Source organism: Halichoeres trimaculatus, unplaced genomic scaffold (genome assembly GCF_033239565.1).
Source record: "Halichoeres trimaculatus isolate MK-OKI-2021-1 unplaced genomic scaffold, fHalTri1.1 fHalTri1_scaffold_11, whole genome shotgun sequence".
Taxonomy (NCBI): Eukaryota; Metazoa; Chordata; class Actinopteri; order Labriformes; family Labridae; genus Halichoeres; species Halichoeres trimaculatus.
This window is the reverse complement of record NW_027437189.1, coordinates 37,183,335-37,204,686: the sequence shown is the minus strand read 5'-3', so window position 1 is coordinate 37,204,686 and position 21,352 is coordinate 37,183,335. Positions and strand designations below refer to the sequence as shown.

Genomic DNA, 21,352 nt, shown 5'->3' with positions numbered 1-21,352 from the left:
CGCAGCATCTCCCTTCGCTTTCCTTGCGCTCTCTCTGCAGGGCACCAGGGGGTGATGGCTTGTTCCTGGAAGAGCCCAGCCTGCCTGCAGAGTCACTCACATTCCTGGCTGGGATTCAACGACTGAGCCAGACACACAAACACAGAGGGAGGGACGCGAGAGCGCGCGCGAGCGCGAGAGAGACCTAGACGGAGCGCGAGGGAGAGAGAGCGAGGAGGGAGGGGGAGGGAGGGGGAGGGAGGGAAAGAGGCTGGCTCTCAGACTTCTCATCTCCATACAGTCAGAGTGAACTGCGGGGGCAGACGGAGCGGGTTGCTGCAGTCCTCGACAGCGGAAAGAGCCGCAAATACAGATTTTTTCATCGAGCTGTATTGACCCACAACTCCTGCTTTTGTTTCATTTTCGCCTACTTCTCTTTGGAATCCAGCAAACGGAACTTTTCTCTTCTGTGGAGTTTGGGAGGCCGGGTTTTCTCCGGATATGGACAGTCTGCGCCCCGCTGCAGGGAGCGACTGGCCGGTGTTCACTCTGTAGGCTCGGAGTAAAACTGTAACCTGGGACTTTTCGCTCTGGATGTTTGATGAAGCGCTTCGCCTTCTCGGTCACTTCTGGGACGCCGTGGATATACCAGGTTCAGGAACGGATAGATACTCGCGATCCCCGGTCGACGCCAGGAAGGATTTACGCTTCTAAAGTTGCAGGAAAAACATGGAGACTGTAAGTCGGCAAAGCTTCCAGCCTCATCCGGGACTGCAACAAACTCTGAAGCAGTTTCACCTCAGCTCTATGAGCTCCCTGGGCGGACCGGCGGCGTTCTCTGCCCGATGGCAACATGAGCTCCTCTTCAAGAAGGACGGAAAGGAGCCCGAGCCGGTCCTGCAGCATCTGCCGCCGCCGGTGATGCCGGGCCCCCTCTTCATCCCGTCGGACCGCTCCACGGAGAGGTGTGAGACGGTGCTGGAAGCCGAGACCATCTCGTGCTTCGTGGTCGGCGGGGAGAAGCGCCTGTGTCTGCCGCAGATCCTCAACACGGTGCTGCGGGACTTCAGCCTGCAGCAGATCAACTCGGTGTGCGACGAGCTGCACATCTACTGCTCCCGGTGCACGGCGGACCAGCTGGAGATCCTCAAAGTCATGGGGATCCTGCCCTTCTCCGCGCCGTCCTGCGGCCTCATCACCAAGACGGACGCGGAGCGGCTCTGCAACGCCCTGATCTACGGCGGTGCGTACCCGCCGCGCTGCAAGAAGGAGCTGAGCGGAGGCGCGCTGGAGCTGGAGCTCACTGAGAGGAGCTTCAAAGTCTACCACGAGTGCTTCGGCAAGTGCAAGGGCTTGTTCGTACCGGAGCTGTACACCAGCCCCAGCGCAGCGTGCATCCAGTGCATGGACTGCAGACTCATGTACCCGACGCACAAGTTCGTGGTGCACAGCCACAAGGCGCAGGAGAACAGAACTTGCCACTGGGGCTTTGACTCGGCCAACTGGAGGGCGTACATCCTCCTGGGCCAGGATTACACGGGGAAAGAGGAGAAGGCCCGCCTGGAGCATCTCCTGGACGAGATCAAGGAGAAGTTTGACTTCGCCAACAAGTACAAGAGGAAAGCTTCCTCCAGGGTGAGTGTGTCCATCAGCTGCTCTCATGCTGCCCCTGCCAGGTTATTTAAAGTGCAGAATCCCCCCTCTGATACACACATCTCTAATGTCAGCATACTAACACTTGACTGTGCCGTGCCCCTCCTCAGTGGAGCCCTTTGGCTCTCAAAGTTGTATTTGAGGGTCCTTGAAAAAAATCTGCCCACATGCTTCTAGAAATAGTTCGTTCTGCAGGAAGTTCTCGGGCGGTGAGTTCCTCTGAGGATTCCCTCCAGGAACTAAAATATCCCAACTACAGGAGCAGTGAAAGGGTTAATGCTGACTCTTTACATTTCCCTGAATGCATCTGGAGCTTCATCTTATCTCCCTGCTCCCCATGCGTGTGTGTGAGTGTGTATGTGTGTGAGTGAGTGAAGGAAGGAGCCATCATTGACATGTTGTCACTAATTGAGCCTCACCCAGCGGTGACAACAGAACACCTCTGCAGGTCATAAAGCCATTATTTACCTCTCAGGCTGCTCTTTATGAGCCTCCACTGTAAATACAATCTCATTTACCAACAAATGGCTCAATGGGAGACAACAGCCAAAGGAGGGGGAGTGTGTGTGAGTGTGTGAAGGGAGGGAAACGTTCACATTCCCTCAGATTTAAAGCATTTCCTACATCTGTGTGTCTCTTTAACTGTTTGTGGTGTGTGTGTTTCTGTGGGTTGAATCTGCTTTTCCCTCTGGTTGTGTCCACATCTGCTCTTTCTGAGATTTGAAATGTCTGTGCGTTGGTTCAGGTGTGACCTGCTGGATTTGTGAAGTTGCTTAGAGACAGCTGCAGCGATCAGTGGACGAGTTAACCGGAGGATTATTAATCCACACTTAATCAGTGGTGTCAGCATTCTTAATCATGGTTGTCTCTGGTTTATGAACTAATGCCTGCAGGAAAGATGGGGTTTGAAGGACAGGACTGAGTTTGGGGATTTGGGCTGAATTCTAAAAGATTCAACTGAAGTAAAAAGTGATAAAAGGTGTTAATTCATCGCCTTGGTTCAGCTTTATCTGACTGTAAAGCTGCGTGAAAAGCTGGATTATAATCCCTGTTTTGGTGTGCAGGCAGGCAGGCAGGAGTTTGTGGAGTTGGGTGGTAGTCTCATAAAAGGGAGCCACCCCGCCCCTCCCCCTCAGAAAAAAAGGCTGGTGCAACCATTTGCATGAACTGTTACACATGAATGGAGTTGATGAAGCAGGGTTTAGAAGTATTGTGGTGGAAACATAATATGATCCCAACAAAGAGGAGCATTCAGCAAACATCAGAACTCCCCCACCCTCAAACATCCACCTACCCCAGGCCAACCACCTATCTCTAACACACACACACACACACACACACACACACACACACACACACACACACACACACACACACACACACACACACACACTCCTTTGCTCTGGAGGTCTTGTGGCTGCAGATTTTGGATCTTTTATTGCTGTATTTCCTCCTCAGGTCCGCCGTGCATTGCTGTGATTTGCTGCCCTTATTGATATTTGCTCGGCTCAAACACTTGGTGAAGTTTTTATTGTTACGTTTGATGGCTTCAAAAGAAGCTAGATAAATAAATCCCCCTATAAAAATCTGGGGATTTGTTTGACGTGCTCGTGTTCTCAGAGCAACGTTGCTGAAACACGTTTTAAAGCTGCAGTGGTGTAATCCAGTGGTTTTAATTGCTGGGTCGGTTTGTTTGGAGAGGAGGAGACAGACGACAACTCACCCTGCAGTCAGAACTGTGGGAAAATGAAGTAATGAAGGCTTCAAACCTTAAAATAGCAGAGCTCTACAAACAGGTGGAGGTGTAGTTAGCGTTAGCTCAGCTAGCAGCCCCCGACCTCTGAAGCACCAACGTGTTTGTGTTTAAACCCTGAGTGTTTTAGTACCAGAAATCAGAGTCAGCAGATCGTCTCTGCTGCTGGAGAATGAAGCTGTGAGGGGCAGTCTAAAGGATCTGGTGTGGGTGACATAAAGCAGTTTGTTGTGAAGGATTCAACTCCGAAGCAGCCTTTTAGAGAATGCTGGTGTAAGTACACTTTAGTATAGGATGTAAGATGAATTTGTTCCCGCTCTGGTCTCCATTCTGGTCCTGGTGTTGGTATCTGAGCTGCCTGAGCCGGTTGATGAGGCTCAGAGCGTAGCTGCAGAGTGTTTACATCCCTGCAGGCCTCCTCTGAGCTCCTTTTACACAAACCCTCAGAAGAAAGAGAAATCAGGGAGACTCTTGAAGTCCCGAGGAGAGCCAAAGTCCTGCCATGCATGGTGAATACCCACTCCTGGCACACACTTTTATTCAGGCTCGAGTGGGCACACCTCGAGGACCCCCACTTCCAGGGGCCTCTTCTATTTTTATAAGTGCCGACGGGGCACCCAAGTGTTAAGCCCTCGGCTCATTTCAACCCGCTTTTTAATTCGACTCCTCTTCTCCCCCCTGGAGTGCCCTGTTTCAAGGAACGCTAATGAGCGAGTGCACGGTGGCGGGTAGCAGTTGAGGAATATTCCTGAATTTATGGCGCTCTTTGTCAGCGCGTTTCAGTACTTTAGCCGAGGCACTCAGAAAACCTTCGTGCAGGATGTGAGGGGAAGTGCCAGACTGCTGCCTTCCACCTCTCAGTGTATCAGAAGAAGCCATGAGGAGCATGCTGTCAGCGCAGGAAGCGGACGGCTCTGTGAATATTAATGAAGCTTTTACAGAAGTGTTAGGAGCAGTCTCGCATGCAGACAGACACAGGAAGTGATATTGCCACACTTCCCTCCCCGCAGACGCTCTTCTAAGAGCTTCCTTCTGAGACGTGCACATGATGCTCATATCTGACTCACACATCATTTAGAAGAAAACAGCTTCTGCAGCGTGCCGGCTCCAATGTTTGCAGTAAAAGTTCATCGGGAGTTCTTATCGGGGAGGATGTGAGCTGCGGCGCTGATAGTAAACAGAAAGGCAGTGAACTATTGAATTGTTGAAATGAGTTTATGTGCAGGGTGTGGAGCACTTCTCTCCAGGCAGCTCCTGCCAGCCGCTGGCTGCGCCTCCTCTGGTTTCTGGCGGGTGCAGATGTGGGTGGCACACATAATCAGCGGCTTTCCGCATCAGGATGTTTAGATAAGGATTGCGGCCGCAGATTTCGAATGTCGCTAACTTTATAATTCCCCTCAAGATGATGTGATTTCTGCACAGTCCGTCTGTTCCAGGGAGATATGAAACAGAGAAATGGGGACGAAGGGAGGGAGGAGGGCCACTTAGTGGAGCCAGCACAAGCTTGACTCATGCTTGGTTCCAAACCAGCATGTTTACGTCAGGCTTTTTCTTTTTTTGGTGCCTTCAGAGGATGAGGATCCTGTTTGGTCTGGCTCGCTGTGTGCAGCGGCTCTTGTGCTCTGCACAGATGAAAGCAGACAGTGAGACAGAGGGTCAGCGCTCACCTCAGGAGGAGAGGCTTCACCAAACAGCTGTGCACTGTCCCTGGTTGCTAACTACAGCTGCCAGTCAGCTGCTGCCTGATGAGACATGTCCTCCTCATCAGAACTTGGTTGAAAGAAGAAATCTGCCACACCAAGTCAGATGGCAGATTGGTTCATCAAGAGAACACCAGTTTACTGATTGATTGAAAGTTTTAGAAATGAAATGCTCCTCACATTTTTGGTTTCAGCCTCCAGAGTTTCAGGAGAGAATTTCTCATGAAAGCAAACAAAGGGTTTTTGGTAGGGATGTCCCAATACAGATCTTTTGACTTCCAGTCGATCCATTTTTCTCATGATATGTTTTGGCGAAACCCATTGAATACAGATACCTACATTTTCAGACCGTTATAAATAATTCAACAAGTATTACATACATATCCTTTTTTATGTTGCTTTATAAAATAAACTAGGGCAGGGACAATATGCCATTCCCATGATTCAATTGTATTACGATTTTTGGGGTGCCGATTCGATTTAAACTGCAATTCTTCAATATTAACAATTTTTGCAATTTTTCGTTTGCTTTTTAACACCAGACCATGTGAAAAGTGAAATGATGATGATGATGCCTACAGACTACACCAGGAGCCACATTTTCCCATAAAATGCACATCACCTGAGTCAGAGAGAAACAATTCACCCTCTGCTGGAGAAAAGTACTAACTTATTTCCAATCCAGTCAATAAACAAAGACTGAAATGAAGAATTTGAAAAAAAAAAAAATCAGTTTTGGTTTTGTCAAACAAAAAATCCTGATGTATTGTATAACAACTTTTTTCTTCCACCCCTAAAATGATTTGTATGGCAACAGATTTGCTCTCTTAACCAGGTCATAATAAAAAACTAAGTAACAATAACAATAAATAAATAAATAAATAAATCAACAGCTGGATTGGTCTTGATCCTGTAACGAACTCCAATGCTTTCTGATCCTCCAGTTATAAAACACATCCGGTGCCGATATGGACCAGTGTATTGGACCAGGACATCCCCAGTCCTTGGTTTTCTGAATGTAGGACAGACAAGGAGAAACTTCTATGCTTTCGAAGATGCTTCTTTGTTTTTCTGATTTCTCTGATCAGACCAAAGCACTTACAGTCCATCAGACACGCATTCAGATCCCAGTCTGAGCAAAGAGCATGTGCAGAAGCCATTTTGTGTCCATGCTGCACACATGTTGTGTTCCCGTGCTGCACATTCCTGCATGCTGCCTCTGTGCCTCTTCCTGCGCTCTCAGTTTAGGAGAAGCTCAGAGTAAAGCTTTAACATGAAGCTTTTCTGGTTCCTAAAATGGAGAAAGGAGCAGAACGTTTGGAGCATTTGGATCCAAATCACTGCAGAGAAATATTTGGCCTCAACTCTCTGCTGAGCAGGAGCCAAAACTTCCCCTTCAACTTCCACAACCACCCCCACCCCGAGGAGCTGCTGCGTGGATCTGGCCTCCAGCTGAAGGGGCCGCTTGTTTCAGGAGGGGAGGGGAGGGGTTGGGGGCACGGCTTGGAGGAAGTGAACTCCCCAGGGGGAAACAGGCCAATGTCCCGTTTCGTATGCAAGGCGCAGTGTTTGCTCAGCCTGCTGACAGCCAGCCATGTCCACCCGCTGGACGGGCCAGCAGCTGCTCTCAGGTCAGAGGCTGCTCTAGAATATTTCACGTCACTGTGTTTATGGATGTTTGGATGCAGAGCTTGGTTTGGGCTCCTAATGGTTCTTAAATTTAGAATTTGTCCTCTGTGTTTGTAAAAGGAGGAAGCCACCAATTCAATTATCTGTCTGTAATGAGCTCTGCTGCCGGGCCAGGCTGCCAGTCTGGACCCTAATGGAGGACAGCAAGTCCGCGCTGGGAGGCACGACAGAGAGTGGAATGGATCAATGCGCCGTCCATGTCGGGGTGTCTTTCTGTGGAGTGTGATTGAAAACTGCATCACTTCCTGGCCGCGTCCTCTGCAGCTCAGCGGTTGGTGCGCTCACAGATAATTGGAGCATTTTCCTGCCAAAAAATCTGCCCATAAATATACATTTAGGATTTGACCTGCAGGCATGGAGAGCATTCAGAGGAAACAGCACAAAGACAGAGCCTTTAATGATGTGGAGTGAGAGCGCTCTCTGCCTGAATGCTATGCTAATTAAAGTCAATTAAAAGAGGCTGTTTAATTAGTAGTTAAGTTTGTGTGCTAAAACTTGGGCTAATTACTTTCCACATGCTGCAGCTTTTCTTCCTCTCCCTATATGCTGTTAAAAGCACATTTATTCTGGGTAAAGAAAATGTGCTTAAAGGCTCCTCTAACAGAAATTCGTGGAACAGTTGTGCGTTGAGTTGAAGAGCGATGTGTCTGATGTGCTTTTCAGACCTGCACCTGTAAGTGCAGCAGCAGCAGCCGCAGCAGCAGCAGCAGCAGCAGCAGCAGCACAGGTTGCACAGTTTGTTGTTGTCTGGAACATTTTTCTGAAGGCTGCCATTGAAGCAGCAGCGGAAAATGAATTAAGAGCAGTGATTCTTTTCACTCGGGGTGTCTCTGTGCCAGGAGCGCTTTATTTCAAAGCCTTCAAAGTTCTGCGAACAAAAAGGGGATTTTCCTGCTTGCTGCTTGATTGTGCATGAGGCCAGAAACACGTAGAAACAATAAGTTGTGTTGTGGGACTTCTTCTGACTTTACTGCGGCTTTGCAGGTCGAGCTGCGAGCACCTGGTGAGTTTTCTTATCCCTAACAAGCAGCTGATGACCTCAAACCAAGAACTTCCTTCCGTGCAAGAAAAGCTTTCTCCTTTTTTTTAGTCCCAGTAATCAGGCGTTTGTCCAGCTCTGATCACACTCTTCCTAATTCTATCATGAACTTTCTGATTAGATTCATCTTCAGTTGCAGACTCGTACGTCAGCTGCTTATTCAAGAAAATCATCAGAGTCCCTCAAAGCAAAGATTTAAAATGTTGTTCAGGCAAAATTAAAGGCACTAGGTGTAAAATATTTCTAAGAAGCATTCCCAGAAATGAGACACTCATAGTTTACTGTTGTTCAGTTGTTTCAAAGAAGAATACTTTCAGCTGATTGGCACAGAAATTAAAACATAAAGGCCTGGTCAGAGTCCGTTCAAGAGGATTCTGATTCAGCTGTGTTTCATGTCATGAAGCGCAAACTGGTGATTCTTTGCATGCATCAGGCAATCCGTGCACGATCAGAAACCCTCGGCTCTACAGCGATCTCACAAGAAGACGAAGAAGTGCCATCTCTCTACAAAAGCAGACACAGAATCACCAAAATATGAAATATTAAAGCATCTCAGTTTAAATCAAATGGGCACCCCAAAGATTGTTCAAAAATGGAGTCAAGAGGAAAGGCCTTCTGTGAGGTAAATCTAAAGCTGTTCCATGAAGAGGAACATGTGAAGTCAGCCTGCAGAGGTCTGTGTCCCTCAGGCCGTGGGCTCCTCCCTCCATCGCTGGCGTCCTCTCTGAGAGATGGACGGTGCAGCCAGCCTCGTTCTTCATGCAGAGCTGGCCTGCTGTCAGCGCGTGAGGAGGAGACGGGGAGGAAAACAAACCTCTCTGGAGCGCTTGTGCCACCTCCCACCTACAAACCAGCCATCCATTCAAAGATGGAGGAGAAAAAGCTTCCTGAGAAGCCGTCCGCGTTGTTGGAGGCAACCATGCATGTGAGCCGTCTGAGAGGACGCCGCGGCACGCAACTCATTGAGGCCAGAGCATGCGTGGAAATGAAGTATTTCCTCCCACTCGCTCAAATCCCTGTCAGAATATTCAGAGCCTGCTGATAAAGCGTGAAACCAACAAGCACACACATCCTGCAGAGGCTATTCTTAAGTCTTGGAAGGACTCTGTCTCAGCGGGATTATTGTCAGAGCGGCACGGCAGGAGAACCCGCTGACCTCTTGCAGGTGTTGCGTGGCAGAGGAGCTGTGGTTTTATTCACCGTCTGGCCTGGGCGCTGCCTCCTGAACGACACTGTGTCCGTTTTTTGTGCATATTCATTATTGATGGTAGGTTACTGTAGGCGGCAAGGTCCGCTATGTTTATTTAATGAGGGGCTGTTTGAAATATTCATCCGCACACATGGCGCTGGATTCCCTGCTATTGTCTTAACTACACTTCCCCAAGCAGCTTCCTCTGACCTCCTGCCTCCTCCAACCCGCCCCGCAGCGCCTTCACGGACGTGAGGCCGCAGCACGCTTAACTTCTGCACTGTGTGTGTGTGTGTGTGTGAGCCAAGCAGCAGAAAGCTGCGAGCTACGCGCAGACTCTCAGAGAAACTCTGAAGTTCACCTCATTCACCTGCCTACAGGTGGAGAGATGTTGAAGCTTTAAAGCTGGAAATGTTTAAACAAGAGCTGAGAAAGTTTTTGACTAAATGCAGCATTAGAGGATTCACCTGAACAAACAAAGACACACACACAGACACACACACACATACTCTGATGTTGGTAGTAGAAGTGAAAAGCAGTTTTCCTTCTCTTGGTTGTGACAGCGTCTGCACGTTATACACTGCTTTTCCAGCAGCAGCTCAGCTCTCAGCCCCTGTCAAAGAGTTTTAAAACATGGATCATTATGATTACCAAAGGCTTTTCCAGCTGCTTCCATTGCCAGGTGTAGTTTTCATGCTGTGGAGGAATCTTCTGGAAACAATTCATAAACCAGAGGAGCTCTGCAGCAGCTCAGCTCACAGTCCCCTCCATCCGTTACAGAGCATCAGAGAGACTCTGAAGCATGTTTGTGTTACTGGTTTGTATCTAATGGGTCTTAAAGAACTTAGGTGTGTGTTTGTGTGTGATCGAGTTCGGACACTCTCTGTAGACCTCTGTTAGCATCCGGATCCATGGAGCGGCAGTTTGTGGCACATTCAGGCTCTGTTGGCGTGCTGTAGGAGAAGAAGAGACTCAGGTATGATCTGCCACAGAAGTTACATCATCCTGAGCCGGGTTGGTGGGACATCAGGAGGGTGGGTTTGTGTGTGTGTGGGGGGGGGGGTTACTTTCTGCTGCGTCAACCGAGGAGCGCTCTTTGTATATGACAACACTGCTGGCCTCTGGTGTGTCTCTCCCCCTTCTCTGGTGCAGCCGCCAGCTCCACGTGACCTTTCCCCCCAAATAAAGAGGTGACCCCCCCAGCCCCTCTCACCAGGCACTGACGGCCAATCGCGTGCTGCTGAGCTGCTCCCACGGGGGCAGATGGCTGTCTGATGGAGGCTCACACACACACACACACACACACACACACACACACACACACACACACACACACACACACACACACCCACAGGAATAACTCAGTGATATAATGAGTGTTTGCATGATGAAAGGTGGGCTCAGACGTGTTCCAGATTTTGGGCTTACCTGGCAGAATGAGTGTGTGTGTGCGTGTGTGTGTGTGTGTGTTTGTGTGTGTGTGTGTGTGTGTGTGTGTGTAGGGGGACATTGGAACAGCAAAGGCATCCTTCGCCTCATTTAGTGTGTGATTGGGCGAGGGGCTGCTTGACTCTGATTTGCAGCCGTGTGTGTGTGTGTGTGTGTTTTTGTGTGTGTGTGTGTGTGTGTGTGTGTTTTGTGTGCCTGGATCAGCTGTAGGAGGAGATTAGCATGAGCTCACTGCCTACTCATTTCCATCCCCATCTGCCTGTCTCCCACAGTGATGCTCCCCTCCTCTCTCCCTCCCCCTCCACACACACACACACACACACTGCAAACTGCAAACTACACACACACGCGAGCATAGACATCCACACAGCAGCAGATCCCGCCCCCGCACAGCCTCTTTAGTCTTATAATGAATCCAGAAGCAGACAGATCGGCGTGCGGGGCTGCACATCCACCAGGCATGGCCTACATTTTCCTCCGTATCTCCTCATCAGGGCCTGCCGGTCCAGCCCAGACTGTCGGGACGTGGACTCACAGTCTGAGGGACTGTTTCCTCTCCAGGTGCGTCTCTGACCCTGTGCGGGTTTGGGAGCAGCACAGGTAGAGACAGAGACAGCAGCTATGGGGAGATTTTCGAGCTAATAATGAGCAGCGCTAATCTTACTTCTGATTGAACTGGCACGATTCCTCTGAGAGGGAACTGCCAAGTCAAGTCAGCAGCTTTGAGAGATCTGTGCTGAGAGGACGGGACGTGATGGGGGAGAGATGTTTGAGTTAAAGAAGCACAGCAGCAAAGGTTGAGTCTAACAAGCCTCAAAGAGCTGCAACTCGGAGTGTGAGAGGCTGGTGAAGGCGGAGAGTCTGAAATCAGAAATATCAAATCTAAAGCGGTTAAATCCAGAACTTCTGTTTGCACCATGTGAACACACCATGTGAGCATTATTCAGAAAACCTCTCTTTCTCAGCTTGTACCCACTTTGGATTGTAGATCCAGATGCTTTGACATCACAACCAGCAAACTGGCAGCTGGAGTCATCTGCAGAGCTCATGGAGTCAGGATTGTCTCCCATTGTCAGGTTTAGAGATTTTTGGTCTAAATTTTGCTTTCAAAAGTGAAATCAGTTGCACTGTGTCCATTTCTACAATCATGGTAGTTGCAGCTATGTGGGGCGTTATCTACAGGGCTAAAAAGAAAGAGGATTAACCTCAGCCAACATCAGCCTACACTGTTTTTACCATCTGGCCGGTCTTTCATATCAGGGAGCAGGATTCAGGAACTGTCAGCCAGACAGCACCAAACTTACTCTCTGCGTCTGTTACTCTTGAATTCAGGCCCATGAAAATATTTGGTGCAGACCTGGAGGTGCCAGATTCTTTTTTTAATTTTGTAGAGTTGTTGGTGAGTGTGTGTCCATCTCTGAGGGAAAATGAGGTTTTTGAGCCTTGTGTTTGCAGGTTGTGGTCTGGATCAGTCTGGACCAGATCAGTCTGAAATGTTCTGGAGACAGACTCTGAGAAATGTCTTAACCTGAGGTGTCTCAGGTCCTGGGAACCCTCTTTGTTGTGTTTTTGTGTTTTTGCTTTGACTCTCCGAGCAGGAGGAGGAGGGGGGTCATGTGGAAGGGCAGCTCCCAGGAGCTCTGTGAGGTATTGTTGTGTGAGCGGCGGTGGGGGGTGGCGATGCTGTCTGCTGGAGAGCCATTGTCACCTCCTTTGTGGCGGGTATCAGCTGTGGATCTGTGATTGTGGGACAGATAGAGGTGATAACCCGGCCCCCTCCCTCCCTCCCTCTGCTGTGGGATGATGAGCGATCCCAAAGCGCCTGAGTCATGTTTGCCTCCCCCTCCTCCAGCCTCCGTCCTCCCTCTTACGTCTGTTTGTTCATCTTTTTTGGAAGCGTCATGGCAGCCAGCGTCCAGCACAAACAAAGAGCCTCTGTCAGCTTTTATTCTCCACCTATCATCCTCACATTTTCACACTCTAACATTAGTTTTCTGCACTGAAACTCGGTAATCCACTCACACAGAGGCACGGTGATAGAAAGGTAGTCAGAGTGCTGCTGGGAGCGTTTGTCATGGAGCTGTTGCCCTTTAACTCTTCTTTAACATGACTCTGAACACAGGCAGCTCCTGGCTGCATTTCCAGCGGGATGTTTGGGAAGAAGCAGAGACAGGACGCTCATTCAAAGCATCAGGATCGGACTGATGATGCTTCAAAGGATGAAAAAAACTTCTCAGTTTTTATTTTTTATTGGAGACACCTGGCTGCACAAAAGGCCCCAGACAGTGAGAAAAAAACAGGTGTCTGTTCCACCGAAGGCTTACAAAACCTACAAATGTGACGAAATGAGTCAAGAAATGCTTCATTCAGAAAAAAACACATGAGCAGATAAAGCTCAGCGGCTGCTTCAACCTAAGCTTTAACCATCTTTGTGCCCCAAACATTAAACTAGTGTATTTTCTGGAAGCCCGTTGGGTCCAGGTGTTTGGGTCTCTGCCCTCAGAGGACCTCCTATAGGAGCCATAACAGTCAGTCAAAGTTCAGTGCTCAGTTGTCTTGTTGGATCAGTAAGACAGGTCGGTCCACTTCCTGATTAATCCAGTTTAAGATTAACTAAACCGGCACTGAGGTGTCTGAGAGTGGCCGGACGTTGCGATGACTCAGAGCAGACTGAGCAGGAGGAGAGTGGAGGTTTTTATAGACCTTACTCACTGGATACACCTTTTCTGGGAAGACGCAGGTCTGAATGTGGAGCAAGCTCTGTGTGTCCTTTATGTCCCTCAGTAAAACTCTGTGGAGGAATGTGCTGAGCGCAGTGCAAGGTGAAGATTCACCTGCAGATATCTGAGGATGAATACGCATATCAAACTCAGTCCTTGGTAGGGATGGGTGTGAATGAAATGTGTAGTGGAGATTTACTTGGAGGTCTTAGAGCCTACTCTTAGGAGGCTTCAGCCAGGTCTGGGTCCCAGTCTGGATCCTGATACCTTCTCGTGTTGGTTATGACTTAAATAAGTTGAGGGCTGCAGCTCTGAAGGGGAGGTCTGGAGTTTTGGATCACTGGTTTGGAGCTGAACCAGTCTATGGGGGCGGGGTTTGACCGTTTCAGACTAGCAGAGCAGAACTGGACCTGGTCTCTCTGACTAAAACAGAAACACAGTCAGTGAAGTGAGGCTGCACCTCTGCTGCAGCTCCTCAGGAAGTGGAGGTGTGTGTGTGTGTGTGTGCCTGTGTGTGTGTGTGTAAGGGGCTGTGAAGGGGTAGGTAGGCCTCAGCAGGCTCAGTTTACCACTCAGGAATGAAGTGTTGGAAACAAAGACTTATAATGTGGTTAACATCCTTCCTGCGAGCTGGTTTGGGCGCTCCTTGTCCCCAGGTCATGGATCTGCGGCGTGGACGGTTGTAGCCGCACTCTGGCTGATGAGACGGCCCTGGGTTGCTAAATAAAACAAGACGCTGAAAGAGGATCCGTCCTTATGGCACAGACACTTCAGTCTCAGGTTCAGGGAGCCTCCTCTAGGTCCAGACTCGCTCCTCTGCTCCTAACAGCCTCCTTTCCTTGACTTTAGATCCTCACCCTTCCCCCAGTGGCCCCCCCCCCCCCTTCACACGCACACACACACACACACACACACACACACACACACACACACACACACACACACACACCATCTACATACACACAGTTTTCTTCTGATTGCACAGAAATCCACATTTCTACACACACTTGTGTCTTTCCTGGCATCCATTTTCTGAAAACACACTCCCCCTGCAGACACACACACACACACTCACACACAGTCCACTCCTGCCTAGCAGACAATAGACCTCTTGAAGCCCTTGGAGTATAATTAATGTAATTGTAGATCTCTAAGACAAGGTAATGTGTGGAGTGTGTATCCGCCTCCGACCCACTGCGAGCACAAAGACGTCATTCTCCTTCAAAGAGACGCAGCCCAGGCTCAACCCAGCCACAGGACATCTGTTTATATCAAACCCACCACCATTTGTATATGTCTGCTGTCACCGTGCACGCATGTGTGTGTGTGTGTGTGTGTGTTTGTGTGTGTGTTTGTGTGAGGAGGAGGAGGAGGAGGAAGAGGGGACATGCTGACTTATCCCATGTGACCTCTAGTCTTCTCACTGGGCTCATCTGTCTGCCCTGTTTAATTATCTTCTCTCTCTCTATCACACACACGCACGCACACACACACACACACACACACACACACACACACACACACACACACACACACACACACACACACACACACACACACACACACACACACACACAGAGGTCAGGGCTGCAGCTGAACCTTGCCATGACTTGACACCCCTCCCCTCCCCCTCCTTAAATGTGCTCTCTGCAGGCTGCTGCTGCTGCTGCTGGGTGTCTGCAGAGGATTAGGTCAGCCGTGTGTGTGTGTGTGTGTGTGAATAAATGTGTGTGTGAGCTCTTATTGTATGCATAATATGTCACATTTTGCTGTTTCCAGTAAGGAAGAGGTTCAGAGCATCATGTTTTGACTTGCAACACTTTAGCTAACGTGGTCAAAACGTGTGTGTGACCGTTTAAGGCTCTGTGTGTGTCTGTGTGTCTCTGTGGATCATTGTGAAGCTGGATTTGGACATGACGTTGTCTTTTTTGGACGTTTTCTTCAGAAACAGGGTGGAGCATGAGGAGAGGGGCTTTAGAGAGGGCTTAGCCATCAGCTAATGCTAGCATTGGTCTGCAGGGACTGGGCTCAGGAACCTCAGGGTCAGCGGCTCAATGCATGCTATGGATCAAGTCTGGGGAACAGGACTGGTTGCTGGAAAGGTGTTAGGGCACTGTTGAGGTGTACTTGAGCAAGGCACAGAACTTTCAGCTCCTCTGGTTATGGTTCTTGTGCAGCTGACTGCTCAACTCTCTTTCATAAGAGTGTGTTTGCAGCCTGTGTGCGAGGTGCAGGATCAAAAACAGAGATGTCATAATGAACTTCTAGGAGAAAACTCTTACAGTGTCCCTTCTTTTATTGAGAGGAAAGAGGAAATGTATTTGTATTAAGACATTATTATAGTTTCAAGAAAAAATTGGAGCAAATTTCTTTTGTTCCATCGGCAGATTTTCTTTTGCTTGTTAGAGCAATTCAGAGCTCATTTTGTCTTTAACTAACTTGAGACAAGACTTTTTCTTGGGTTGACCAGATCAATGTGGCTAACATCAAGTATAATAAAAAAGTTTTTATTTCAAATGAGACGGAAACACTTGATAAAGCTTTAGTTTTTTGCAGTGCGTCACAGTGCGATATCTGTGTTGGAGCGTGTGATTTTACACATTGGTGTTGCAGAAGCATGAGAGGCATGGCATGTAAACACTCACACACTCTGTTAACGGAGGAAGCATTAAATCTAAAGACCCTCATCTTCAACCTGTAAACAGCTCCTGACTCCAAACAGGACCATCATTCACCAAATGAGCAACACTCTCCAAACCCGATGGCTGAGTCCCATTCGTCTGTCTCTGCCACGTCTCAGACGTTTGCTTTGACTGAGAGTGTTACACCTGGTTCCTTGGTTTCACTTCTTGATGTGGCATCTGTTGTTCGCTCTGGGTTTTTTTTTCCTGGAGCAGGTGTGAAACCATGTTGATTTGCAGATTCGCCGTCTTCAATGCAAACAGGAGCCTCGACGCGAGGATTTCCCACCCTCTGTTAGGCCTGTGAGAAATCACTTTCTCTGGCTAAGACCAAAACAGCAAATTCTGCAAAACATGAAACATTCAGACACTCATCATCATCATCATCATCATTTCTCTTAAACAGCTTCTGCAGCCTTCCACCCTCTCCATCACGTTTAACTGGAAATAACTGTAATTGTGCACATTATCACAACAGGACTGTCATCAGCCTGAGTGTCTTGAACATGGTGCACAGAAACACCAAGATGTAAATAACATGGAGCAGTTTGCAGCCCAGTCAGAGGACAGCAAACGCAGTGGATGAGAGCTGATTGGCACGCTGTGAAGAAGATTATAATCAGAGTCTGCTCCGTCCTGCTCTCTGGAAGCTCATCACATGAACATGGATCCTCTTTCCCTCTCTGGGAGTGTTTCAGAAGTGTGCACGTCGCTGCAGTGAGCAGAGGTCCGGGAACAGATGTGTTTGGCTTTTGATGCCAGGTTGATGTGTCCTGCAGTCCTTCTTATCTAAACCCACAAACTGAGTGAGTACTTTGAGCTGCTTCGGGTCAGAGCGGAGTAGAGCAGCGAGGCTTCTCCTCATTCTCCACGGAGCTGACTTTGTTCAGAGACAGGAGGCTTTGTTTAGTCTGGTCTCAAGGACAGAGCCAGAGGTGTTGTGTCTTTCCGTCTCTCCCCTCTTCTTCTTCTGTCTGCCTCGACCTTTCATGTTTTCATGAACTGGCTCCTTTCCCTCCATCAACCCCCTCCTCCTCACTGCTCTGTCGTTCTGCTCAGGAAGGGCTGTGAAACATCAGATTCCACTTCCTGCAGCAATCAATACATCTCAGGTCCAGCACACACACACACACACACACACACACACACACACACACACACACACACACACACACACACACACACACACACACACACACGCAAGCACGCACACACACTCACTATCTCTTACACACACATAGCTGAGTGCTCAGGCACACGTGTTTTCTCTCTCACACACACCTGGAGTGATTTCACACAGTATGCGAGTTAGAGAAGCTTTTACTCCAACAAGAAGATCTACATCTGTTTCCAGGACCAGGATGTCCTTCAGGTTTTCCAGGGCTAAGAGCTGATAATTCTCCCGTTGTGGGTTTGAAATCTGTGTTTCTCCCTGCTGATCAGCAGCTGGACAACACACAGCTGTGTGAAGATGTGTACGAAGGGTTTCCATGAGGCCTCAGAGACTCCAAACCATATCAATCCCAGAGAAGGAAACACAGCGCTGATATAATATTTCATCAAGCCTAAATAACTCAAATGAAACCCTGTGGTTGGTCTTTTCCAGCTGTATTCATGGCCGCTTCACTCTGCAGATGAATGCAGTTTCAGATCATTCTCCCCTTCACTGTTTAGTTTCTGCTCCGGCGTTTGGACGCAGAGGAGGAGGAGGAGCAGATAGATTCATGGATGAATGGAAGGAGAGATGGACGCCTCCTCCCAGCAGCAGTAATGAAATGATAGATCCCTGATGTGGATGGGAGCAGAAGTGAAGCGATGACCTCACAGCCACCTAATCGCCGCGAAGGGACGAGCCGGCGGCTAATGTGTCCATTAGCTCTGCTTCCACCAGAAGAGAAATAAACCTGACTCACACAGAGAGAGACACACACACACTTTTGTTTCCCTCGCTCAGAAACTGGTCCGCATGTTGTGGACGGACAGAGACAAAGAGAGCTGCTGGACAGGTTGGGTCTGGACCGTATCTGGGCTGAAACATGATCCAAGCACGACAAGAAGTGAGAATGATCTGGAAATCTTTGCCCCACTTTCAGAAACATTTCACTGCAGAATAAAACAACACGAGTCTGTGTGTGTGGTTGTGTAAATGTTTTCTGCTGTGTGTGTGTGTGTGTGTGTGTGTGGACGGGGGTCTGTTGTTCCTTGCCTGGCCTACAGTTCATCAGCAGGGGTCACAGAGGTTGCTGATACCAGAGTTTGCTCCAATGGAAGCCCCCTCCCCCTGGTCATGTGACATGTGTGGGGTGACCGTCCGTGCACAATAGCCAGTAGCCGAGCGACAGGCCTTTGTGTGCAAAATGAAAACACAGCTCATGTGAACAAGCAAAGCGCTGCAGAGTCACATGTTCACCTGCTGCACCACCAACCCTCCTACTTCCCCTTTCTGCGTGCGGCGGTGCGAGCAGGGAGCCGACTGTGGGCCACAACAACCCTGCAGACTGTCAGTCTGAGCTCGCACCGCAGAGCCGTGGCAGCCAGCGACTTCTGGTTTCAACACCGCACCGGCTTCCTGTGGCGCCTCCGCCCTGCTGTGGGACACTGCTTCACTTCTCCTTATGCAACACTCCAGTGTGTCTGCAGAGTCTGCTCCCAGGGGGGGCAGGAGGAGCTCCTCATCAGGGAGAACCAGGGAGCACCATTGAAATCTTTGCCAGTACCTCCCTTTCTTTCGATCTGGAAAGAGTTGATCTGAAGCTCACAGCCCTGGTTTTCTCCAAGTTGTGGCATAGTTTTAGAAATGCATGGAGATTCAGTTGATTTGCATCAAATGTGCGATCTAAATGACCCTTTTTAGTCTAAATCTATAATAAAACCATAGAAATGCAGACATTTGTGGCAACAGAGAGCTTCATCTCATGTCTTTTGAGTCATAAACAATGCAAAATATCTTCAAACAATCCTGCAGAGAGGGTGGCTGCAGACTCACCATTTTTCAGAATCTGAAATGGAGAAATGTTTTTGTGGATCAGGATGTACAGAATCTGAAGAGACCCCATGAAATGAGCCCGCATTAACAATCATTTTGAAATAGTTGAACATGCAGAGTTAAAGCAGCCAGCCCTGAGCTGCGTTCTCACGGAGCAGTGCTCACTTTAAAGACGTTTTAAGGTCTACAGGAAGCCCCTGTCCAGAGTCCGTCTGTGTCAGACCGAGCTGCAGACCCTCCTCTTCCCTGCTGGAAGTCATGTGATTTGGCTCCAGAGCGAAGCCTCTCACTCTCCCCCTCTGCCTGTGGCTCTCTCCATCGCTCAGCCTCTCCCAGAGTTCACCAGTGGAACAAAATGTCCGGCTCCGGGCTGGAAAGCGCCAGCATGTGCTGGCCGGCCAGCTCGATTTTGAGGCTGCCCGGCTCCCTGCGCTCCACCAGAAGGGCCTCTTTGTGCTCTGCCCTCACAAAGATGCACCCCGAGGCAGCGAAAAAACCCACCATAAACAAAACCAACAGCAGAGTCCAGGCCAGGGGGGGCTGGGAGGCTACATCCAGGAGGAGCTGCCAGAATCAGAGGTTACAAATAAAACCTGGTGAAAAGGCCGGAGAGAAACTGAGGAAGGAAGTTTTCCATCAGAGCTGAAAAAGCCCCACGTGGTCGGCTTCCTCTCATTCCTCTTCCTCGTGTGCTAACCCATGATGGCTGAGTGTTTTGCAATCGCTGAAAGCTGCTGGGAAAACACTGCTGAATGTCGTGGGGCTCAGCTCTAATCTGTGAGGTCTAACTCAGAGCAAGCAGAGCAGGGAGAGGACCTCAGCGCTCGGGCTCAGTGCTCTTTCCTGAGAGCAGAGGGTCGGACTCTCATGATCAACCTCTTAGTCCTGAGTCTGGATCCTGTAAACCTGAGGCAGAGGGTAAAAAAGTCCACTTTTAGAACAACAAACCATGGATCTCCTGGTGATCAACTCGTCTCTCATGAACATTTCAGGTCTTCCGTCTGATGCAGCACTGCAAGAAAACTGAGGCCCATCATGTGTTTTGGACTTGTTAGACTTGATATGAGCCACATTCACCTGAGCAGTCCAGAAAAATGTCTTGTTTCAAATTATTTATAGACAAAAGGAGGTCTGAATTGCTTGTAACAGGTTCAAAAAATCTGCCAATGGAACAAGAAAAATTTGCTTAAGACTAGAATAGTGTCCTGTTTTGAATAACTTTCCTGTTGTTCCATTGGTAGATTTTTTTAAACTTGTAAGAGGCAATTCAGACCTCATTTTGTCCTTAAATAACTTGAAAGAGACTTTTTCTGGACTGGTCAGGTGAATGTGGCTCAGATTAAGTCTAAAAAGCCATTTTCTACTGAAAATAAGGGAGACAAACTTGATGAGATTTCATATTTTTTTGCAGTGTGAAGGTTCCCTGATGTGTGGCGTCGTTGATCTGCTTTTAAACGGCCTCTGTCATATGTCAGAGAAGCTGTCTTTTGTTCAAACAGGGGGAATTCAGAGTGTTTTATGGAAAGTCATGTTCACATTTCTGCAAAAAAAGCTTTTGTTTTCTTTTGCAAAAACTTGACGATTGTTCATAAAAATAGAAAAAAACTGGACCCGGTCTGAGAAATTATGCATCTTTTCTCACAAAATCACTGTTCTTGCTTTGTTGAGACTATGTAACAACACCTTAATGAGAGCTGGGGTCACCTTGCTCTGGACTCGTATCAGCACTCTGATTGGTTGTTAAAACTGCAAAGAATTTCATGCAAAGTGGTGTTTTTTCTGTGAGTAAGCGTGTTGTGGAATTCCTCCGGTCACGTGATGAGCTCATCAGGTAATTGCGCCGCAGAGCAAACAAGGTTTGAAGGCGAGGCAGCAACAAACAGGGACAGTGTTTCAGAAGAAATAACAAACTCATGACTATCAGCGTCCCTAATGGCCATAAACAGATAGTCAGACACAATCTGCAGGCTGCTGGGGCTCGCCTCGCTCTCTTTTTACTGTGTGTGTGTGTGTGTGTGTGTGTGTGTGTGTGTGTGTGTGTTTCCATACAGTGGTGTTAATGAACTTTGAGCCTCGTCTTCAGGCCTCAGCAGCCGTCTGTGATAATGGAGACGGAGCCTGCAGGAGGGTTAATGTTGTTTTCTGCCCTTGATAGTGCTGTGACCTGAGTTTACAGGAGCACAGATACCTGACACACACACACATGCACACACATCCACACACACACACACACACACACACTGAGCGTGGGCCACCTTGTTGTTGACTGCAGGGCGCGTCGTGCAAAGTCCCATTCAGAGTGTTAATGAGGCTAACCTGAAGTTCAGTGACCGGCGGTTCGTTTCAGAAATAGCTCTGTGGTCCTTCAGCACAGGCTTCAAATGTGTCGTATGCTGTGTGTGAGTGTGTGTGTGGATGCTACACTGCACACACACACAGCTAGCCACCCCTTTTATTTCAGTCTCTTGGTTTGGTGGCGGGGGGCAGCAGACAGTCGCACACCTCTGCTGGAGC

The 21,352-nt window shown here is 48.8% G+C and overlaps 1 protein-coding gene across 1 annotated transcript in view; it reads left to right on the top strand.

Moving 5' to 3' along the window:
* The first annotated feature begins 266 nt into the window (after positions 1 to 266).
* The window catches only part of skia (v-ski avian sarcoma viral oncogene homolog a), a 91,503-nt gene continuing 70,417 nt past the window's right edge, over positions 267 to 21,352 (top strand). The window contains exon 1 of the mRNA XM_074682070.1: positions 267 to 1,614. Coding sequence (XP_074538171.1) covers positions 709 to 1,614 — 906 coding nt within the window. The 5' untranslated portion in view covers positions 267 to 708. The remainder of the gene's footprint in view (positions 1,615 to 21,352) is intronic.